Here is an 8,594-nt window from a genome sequence, read left to right as displayed (position 1 = left end):
TTTTTTGCCAGAATGTGTTCAGGGATGCGGCACTGTGCACAAGCCGGGGGGAGCACGACCCCAGTGCCGCTTTGCACAGCGAGGTCTCACCCCTCATCGCCTTGCGAGTGGGTCCCTTTGCCCCCGGCAGCCCCCCGAGAGCCCTCGGTCCTCTGAGCGCTCCCCAGGACCCCAGACGCGATGGGATGCTGGCCAGGGCCGCCTGAGCCAAAGGGGTTTTCCCAAATCAACTTACGTGCCAGCAATACGCTTCAGCAGTTTCTTTACCCAAGGGGCGTCGGGATTCACGCACACCTTCCCTGAGGGTTTTAATTTAATTCTGAAACGCAAGGAGAGTTTATGAGCATTACCCTCCCCTCCAAAGGCAGGGATGGGAGCAGCCGGAGCTGATCTGCGAGGCTCAGCTTTCATTTACAGCGCCAGCAGAATCGCAGAAAGCTGCGAGCGACAGAGGGAAGCCACAGGACCGTCAGGAAAAAGCAAGACGCAACACGTTCCCGTGCGAGGCGGAGACCATGCTTGAAGCCCAAAGACAATTTTCTTTGTAGATTTACAAATATATCAGTGCTGAGCACTTAAAGAAATCTTACGCTTCTGCTTAACCGCTTTAGTCAGAACAAGAGCAACGAAATAAGGGCTTGACCCGAGATGCTGTTTGCTCTGAGGAGCGTTGCGTACTGGTAGCGGAAAAATTGGTTAAGGCTCGTCCTGCCTCGGTGTCCGAGGATGTGTTTTCTCCAAACAGCAAACACCCCCCCCACCACACTCCCTGCTCAGCACCAGCGTGCAGAAAAACGCTGGAAAGGCTCATTTCGGTCCTGGGGAGCTCCGGCAGGTCAGCTGGGCTCCCATGTTTCTCAGCCCCGAAGCGTGAGCGAGCTTGCCGGCATTTTTGAAAGGCTTTAGCGTTCAGCAAGGGAGCGGGGAAGCGGGGTGGTTGCAGAAGACAAAGCGCAGCGCCGGCCCTGCCGCTCTGCGGGGGCCGGAGGGGAAAGCAGCTCTCTGCCCCGCGAGCCCCCCGCAGCACTTACATGATCTCTGTACGCCTGCAGGTGCTTCCCACGGGTCTTATCTCAATGCTTTCGTATCTCTTCGGACTGAGGTAGTCCGAAGTCGTTTTTGCACACCTACAGTTCAGGTTTCCGTTCACCTCCAGGATGGCTGAGAAAGAGAGAAGGCAGCAGCTTACAAACAGCGTTATTTAGAGATGCAGCGACTCCGAACTTCTTAGGCCAATAAATTGTCCCTTTCTGTGCTTTCACTGACAACACTTCAGGGACCACGCTAAGAAACTGTTACCGGTGCCTCGACCTTGGTACCCCGCTCTCACACAGCTCCTGAAAGCTCAACCGGGTCCTAGCAAAGGAGGACGGTCGTGCTCCTTCCTCAGCTACGAGAAAAACCCTGGGTTAAACAGCCAGGAGTCGCAGGCTCCTCCGCTCCCTCTGGGCGCAGGATGCAGGCGATGCCCACCCACGGCGAGGACCACGGCAGGCCGGGAGCCGAGAGGCGCGGGGATCTCTGCCAAGACGCCAGCAGCTCACCTGCGCGGGCTGAGTGGGACATCACCAGCAGCAGCAGCAGCAGCCACGGGAGCAGCGGGGCTCCCGTCCGCAGCCCAGCCGGCGCTCGCATCCTCGCAGCAGGCTCAGCCCCAGAGACGGTCTAAGGAACCGGGTGAAGAAACAGCCCTATTTATTCGCCAGGGTCACGCTCTGACACAAGCGGCAAGATTCAAACTTCAGCAATCGCATCTAGCAAGCGGACCGTGAAAAGAGGTGACGTAGTTTCTCGTAGGCTCCCCGCAGCCGGGTGAGAAGCTGAATTCACGATATTATTGATTAAAATCAGCCATTGGGACAAAGTGGATATTCGGATTCCCCACATAATCTTCCTCACACCCTGTTTCGGATTAGCTGGGTCAGCACAAACATCTCCCTTCGTTCCCTTTAGCATTTACCCCTCAACCACAAAAAGAGCCCAGAATAAAATCGGAGCGCAAACCCTGGGTAAGCAGGGTTTTTTTTAATGCACTCAGATATTTACATATTTCTTTCTTAGGGCTATAATTCCCCCACGCTATTTTTGCTATCTCTTACATCAGCAAAAATGCCTAGCACCGTACCGTGGAAAAAAAATAAAGATCTCTGCTGTACGTTTCCACTTCAAATCTAACACTTTGGTGTACGAGTAAAACACCCAAGAAACGCAAGAAATGACTGGTACAGTAGCACCAGCAAAAAGCAAACTATTCCTACATCTCTGCACCTTCGTGACTAAGCGCCGGCATTTACCAGCGGCGACTTTCTCGGTACCAGCGACCTGGGTGTGAAACACGGGCGGATGGCAGAGAACGGCAGGAGGAAAAGCAACGGGGCCGGGATGGACTTGGGGATTTCTGAGGGGGAGACCTGAGCTCTCCCCTTGCAGTGCTGGGACGGGAGGGAGAGGGGCCGCAGCCCCGCTGTTTCCCTTGTGAACGTCTCTCTATTTTGTGCCCAGCGTGCCCTTCGATAACATAGGGATCAAATCCCCATTTGGATGCACGAGGAGCCACGGAGCGGCACCAGGGGCAGCTTCAGGGGTCTTCCTATGTGGCCCCATTTAGCAGCCCATTACAGCACTTAGGACTTGAAATAGTCTGGGCTTAGAGGTGTCCTGCCTGCCTACCGTTTCAGGAAAAGCAGCTTCTATTACTTTATAAGCTTCCAGGCGCTGCGTGCTATGCAGTGAGCCAGTTCTCCGTCCTTCACGGCAGGGATAATCAAATGGTAGCGGGCAAACTAGGGACGCCAAAGCAGACGTGTACGTGGCACCGAGAAACTGGAGGAGCAGACAGAAAGGGAGGTCAGACCACGCACGTCCCCACGATGCTGTAGACCCTCGTGTCCACGTGGCTTTATTCCGGCAACGCGGGGTCCTCCGGGCCTTACACGCGAGGGAATACGCCTGCTCGTTTTGGGGGACCATCGGCTGGCGCTTGCTCCTCTGCACATTTCACAGCATTTTTTGGGTTCTTCTCAAAATGAGCCATTGCAGGACTAAAGCAACGCATTTTGGCACGCAAGGGGTCGAGTCCTGTAACGCCAAGAACGCCTTCGGCTCTCCCACAGAATATTGAAGGGCCACCGCTGCAAAGCGATGGCCACAGCAGCACCCCGCGCTCTCGGGTTTTGGTGGGACGGGGGCTGCCCTGAATGAGGCAAAGTCACCAGCCGGGAAGCAAAAGGGGAAGGGGACATGCGGCCATAATAGCGAGGCGAGGAGGAAGGAAGAGGGCAGAAGAAAAATTATGTGGTTGTGTGATAATGTCGTCATGTAGAGCTTTCAAATCACATCAGCATTTTATATAGTAACAAAATGATAAACTAAAAAAAAAAAAAAAAATCTTCCACTCAAACTGTAAGCTACTCATCTTTCTCTTAAAAACTTGTTTTTCCTCTGAGATAGGTCCAAAAGCCTTGTAAAGACCTTGTTCAAGAGATCAAGGTCAAACACAGACGAGAGCGGAGTTTAAGTCCCTGCACATCGAGGTCGCAGAAAAGCCAGGGACAATTTCCATGAGCTATTCCCAAAGTCCTATGGAGGAAATGAGAGCCTTGCTGCTAAGGCAGTGGAAAAGGAGATGGCTTTAAAACTGGTTTTTGTTCAATACTTTCAGAGTTTTCAATTTCCTTGCAGAGAGTTATTAGAAGGAGCCCAACCTAGGACCGGTTTAAGTGGTTTTGCTGGGTCATGGCAGGGGTCTCTTCAAAGAAAAGTCTGCAAAACGGAGGGGAAGGCAGCGATTTACCGGGAGAGGTGACTGGGCACCTACTCAAAGTGCTATGGAGGCACCAAAGAAGTTTCAAAATCTTTCTGAGGTTCGTGACTTCAAAATGATCCTGCTTTTATAGCTGGGGAAAACCAAGAGAAGCGAAAGCAACTTTCCCCAGAGCTGCGTGGCGGAGCGGACGGAGCCGGGGCACGCGGCCAACGCTCCAAGCATGGCTCTTCCACAGCCGGGGGAAACCAACACCAGTGGTGGCGGCGCTTAAGGAAACTGGTATGGGAAGAAGCTACCCCTGGGAGACATACAATGGACAGAGCAAGATAACTCATCAGCAAGATCACACACCAGATTTGTGGCTACAGCGCAGGTGTCCATCTCCTGCCTACCCTGGAGAGAAGTGGGAGCTACAGAAGCATGTTTTGGCTGGATGGATTTAGCGAGGTGGCTTTAGAGGGGTCCAGGGCGATCAGTTCAGCCAGGACCGCCTCAGTTTAGCAGATGTTTGCCCCCAGACCTATGCAAGATCCCAGGTGCTTTCACTGAGGTGGTCTCCTCTGGGGATGTGCTGCTTGGTGCTCACATGTTACTTCATGCCCATCCTTGCAACGCTTCTTCCATGACAGTCATGATGCTCATTAACTTACTTTGTACCCAGGATGAAACCCACACCTCCCTCCAGGGGAGGACAGGAGGGCCTCCTCTTCATCGCGAGCACCGAGCAAGGTGTCCCCTCTGCAGAGGTGGCCTTGGCAGCAGCTCCCCTCCAAGCAGGAGAAGTCAATGCTGCTGGGACAAAATAACGTGCTCACCCCGGGGCTGTGGGGAAGCGACAGCCATCACGGCATCCTTTGGGCAGGCAGCGCTGCCCAACAGTGTCCCTGATCCGGCCCGTGGATGCTTCTGGAAAGACAGCCCAAAGTGCAGGCTCACCGCTGTGATTTCAGGCAGTGGGGTGGCATGGCAGTCATTGCCTACAAGGCTACAAAGATGAACAGAACATAACCAGCAGTTCCCTTTCAGACGTGCCCTCTTGATTCATACCTAGACGCAAATTTTCATAGTGAAGTCCAGCTCTGGCTCCATCTCCGAAGCGATGCGCTCGGGTTTCCCCCAGGACGATGGGGCAGTTTGGTGAATCCCCGCTGCATCGCCCCAGAAGACGTGCATTTGCCTAGCTGGTCCTCAAGCTGCTACAAGTTTCTGCTTCGGGTAGGAAAGACGAAATAAATGTGGACGCTGCAAGAAAGGAGAACTTGACAGAGATGCTGTAATCCCAGGGTTTCTGAATTGTCTTGATAGTAGTCATGGTGGTTTTGATGTATGACTAATGTGTATATTGATAAATATTGTGGTGTTTTCTCAGGAAGGAAAAGCTTCAGTCATTGCGGGCGGCTAATATTTGTGCATGCTGAGTGCTAATTCTGAAAAGGGAGAAGGAGGGTGAGGATCTAGCCTGTGACTATATTTAAGCTAACCGCTTCCTGGATGCCAGTAATTCGGAAGAGTGGCCCTCACATATTGATCTGTGGACTTATCCAGGCCAGCATCAACATGTTAGAAATATCATAGAATCACTTAGGTTGTAAAAGACCTTTGAGATCATCAAGTCCAACCGTTAACCCAGCACTGCCAAGTCCACCACTAGACCATGTCCCTCAGCACCACATCTCCCCAGCTTTTAAATACCTCCAGGGATGGGGACTCAGCCCCTGCCCTGGGCAGCCTGGGCCAGGGCCTGACAGCCCTTTCGGGGAAGAAGTTTTTCCCCATACCCAACCCAACCCTGCCCTGGCGCAGCTTGAGGCCGTTCCCTCTCGTCCCATCGCTTGTTCCTGGGGAGCAGAGACCGACCCCCCCGGCTCCAGCCTCCTTTCAGGCCGTTGCAGAGAGCGATGAGGGCTCCCCTCAGCCTCCTCTTCTCCAGGCTGAGCCCCCCCAGCTCCCCCAGCCGCTCCTCCCCAGCCTTGTGCTCCAGCCCCTGCCCCAGCCTCGCTGCCCGGCTCTGGCCACGCTCCAGCCCCTCCATGGCCGCCTTGGGGTGCGGGGCCCAGCGCTGAGCACGGGATTTGAGGGGCGGCCTCACCGGTGCCCAGCGCAGGGGGACGATCACTGCCCTGGTCCTGCTGGCCACACTATGTCTGATGCAAGCCAGGATGCCACTGGCCTTCTTGGCCACCTGGGCACACTGCTGGCTCGTGTTCAGCCGGCTGTCGACCACCACCCCCAGGTCCTTTTCTGCCGGGCAGCCCTCCAGCCACTCCTCCCCAACAGCTCCTGTATTTTCTGTAGCAGCTGTACCTTTGCAGGCAAGAGTTTGATTTGAGTAATTTTTCATTTCTGTTATTTTTATTAGATTTTAAAAATCTCTTACATCCCCCGGATCCCCCAGACATCCTTCCCATGGTACCTAAATCAGACGCCTACAAAAACATGGTGCAAATACCTCCCAAAGGCCACGACCGTGGCAGGAAAGAAGTGCTCTGCTGCGTGGCTTCGCTGTGCTGCTGCAGCCATTAAAGCACTTAAACCCATGTAATTTAGTGGCATCAAGCCATAGAAAGCCTCAGGCTAGTTCAGCAAGGTCAAAGATTTTCTTGAAGACGCTGAAAAATAGGTGATGGGAAACGAGAGGAGAGGTAGGTGAGCCGCGTGTGGAAAGAAGAAGAGAGCTCCTGCTTTTTGGCAGAGCGAAACTGGAGGTTTTACGTGCCTGAGCCCTCTCTGAAAGATGAGGGTGGAAAACCTGTCACGGCATCTCCAAACACATGAGCCAGGGATGGAGCAAGAAGTTGGTCTGTAACAACAAGGCAGCTTCAGACATGAGTAGAAAACGACCTGAGCTAAGCGGAGCAGGAGGGAAAAAACCCAAAAACCCTTTTCCGTGTTTAACCAGGATGGGCAGAGACCCAGCCTTGACGTAAACGCCGTGGAGATGCCGGCTCTCCCGCCCTTCAGCAAGGACCTGCGTGCTCCACAAGCAAGCGTGCAAGGATTTGCAAGAGGCTGTGTCAGAGACGTCTGCAGCAAGCAAACCTCTCGGCCACACTGAAACCGCTAGGTTTGTTTTGAGAGAAAGTGAACTTTCAGCACACCCCTCCTTTCTCCACATCTCACCCAGCGCTCCTTGGGGGAGAGATAAAAACGGCTTTGTTTTTTTTAAAAATTACCCCCCCCCCAAAAAACCCCAACTGCAGTGAATTGTCACCGCTGTGGTTTGTGGTCCGTCATCTGCTTCAAAGATAAAGGTGCCTCCTGCCGAAACCCGAGGGAGAGCTGCACCCACACTTATTTCAGCACCAACCAGTTCAGCGCTGCATGAAAACCCGGGCAGAGTCACCCAGGACCCGAGCGCAGCATTGGTTTCTCTCTTACCGTACCAAAACGTGTCTCAGCCGCTTCGTACAGTGCCCAGTTTCCAGCCCAGAGCCCCTTCCAGCCCAGCTGGGATGTTCTCCATCCCCTTGTGCCTCCTACACCTCAAAAACACATTCCCAACCAGCCCCTGTTCATTTATCCACGTATGACAACTTCTTTAGCCCTTTTTTCCCCTGATGTCCCTTCTCCTGGCTGCATTTTAAGAAGAATCATTCCCTTTATACAACCGGCCTTCCTTTCTCCCACAAAATTACTAGCCCAAATCTGCAAAAAACCACACCAACAGAAGGGTAGAGCCCAGGGGAAGGGAACGACTGACCAGGACGCGTGGGTCTCCCAGGCCCTGTGCTGGTGGTTACCAGCTCAGAGGCAACTCGGCAGAGATTTATTTGTACTCGGATGCAAAACAGATGGTGCTTACTGTGGCAGACGCCAGGTATAGAAGTGAAATTTCAACCTGAGAGGACCAGAATTAGCCGAAGCCTAACGAAATCGGTCCAAAATTAAGTTGTTCAAAGCACCTATCGAGCTCACTGTCACGGACTGTCTTCGAGCGAAGGCGCACAGACTTGCTGGTGATGTGGCATGGGGACAAGATCTCATTTTGGGCTCATTTTTGGAGACACGAGAGCGGTGTGATGACATCTCTGCTCTGCCTATCTGCAAGCAGGTGAGAAGCCTACTATGGGCATCTTTAAAAGTAGGGTTCGAGTATTGGGTCTGCTTGAAGGCTAAAGAAAGGGAATAGAGTAAGAGGGAGCTTAGAAAGAGAACGGATAAGGAGGAAGGAGAAAGGCTCAGAGCAAGAACAAAAGCTCGATCGGGGTGAGAGAAATCAATGGAAACTTTTAAGAAATGTGAATTCGACGCTCCCACCTCCCCGGTCAATCCCGAGCCGTAGGACCTCTGCGGAGCCGCGAGCGGGTGCTTTCTGCCCAAGGGAAAGCAATAGTACACGTTCAGCAGCGTGTCAGAGCACGCCGCCCGACCCCAGACCAGGGACAGTTTCTGGGACATCCCGTCCACCCCAAAGATGCAAATGGCACCAAGCAAGCGCAGGAGAAAATCCCCGGACTGCTGTGCTAATTTGCACTTGCCGCCAGAAAAGCGCACTGGAGAAATACCCCAGCACCCCCGCACTTCTCCGCCTGAACCTCTCGATGTGTCTCAAATATGAGTTAATCCGAAATGAACCCAACACGACGCAGAGAAGCAGCGTTATTCCTCAAAGGCAGGCGGGCAAAGCGGAAAGCGCCGTGCCGCCTGGCACGAAAGACGTGAAGTGGGAATTAAACCCAAGGGCTTTACCAGAAAGCGGTGTCGGTGGCTCGGCCGCGGGCCCCAGCTCCCTCTCCGCACATTTGCATGCGGCTGCAGGAACCGGTCTAGACGCTGCAGGTGCCGCCGAGCGAGCACCGTTAGCGATTTGCATAGGGGCTCTGTGCGA

General features: G+C 53.6%; 1 protein-coding gene across 1 annotated transcript; it reads right to left on the bottom strand.

The window, feature by feature from the left end:
• Nucleotides 1-231: 231 nt before the first annotated feature.
• LOC309592142 (interleukin-8-like) lies at nt 232-1,635 on the bottom strand (the record flags this gene model as incomplete). The annotated part of the gene is made up of 3 exons (XM_082315268.1): nt 232-319; nt 1,032-1,161; nt 1,545-1,635. The coding sequence occupies 3 exons, from the start codon at nt 1,633-1,635 to the stop codon at nt 232-234; spliced, it is 309 nt and encodes a 102-aa protein (XP_082171394.1).
• Nucleotides 1,636-8,594: the final 6,959 nt, after the last annotated feature.

Source organism: Platalea leucorodia (genome assembly GCF_965183815.1).
Source record: "Platalea leucorodia genome assembly, chromosome: 6".
NCBI classification, from domain to species: Eukaryota; Metazoa; Chordata; class Aves; order Pelecaniformes; family Threskiornithidae; genus Platalea; species Platalea leucorodia.
The sequence above is the reverse complement of the archived record's forward strand: the minus strand, read 5'-3'. Positions and strand labels throughout refer to the sequence as shown.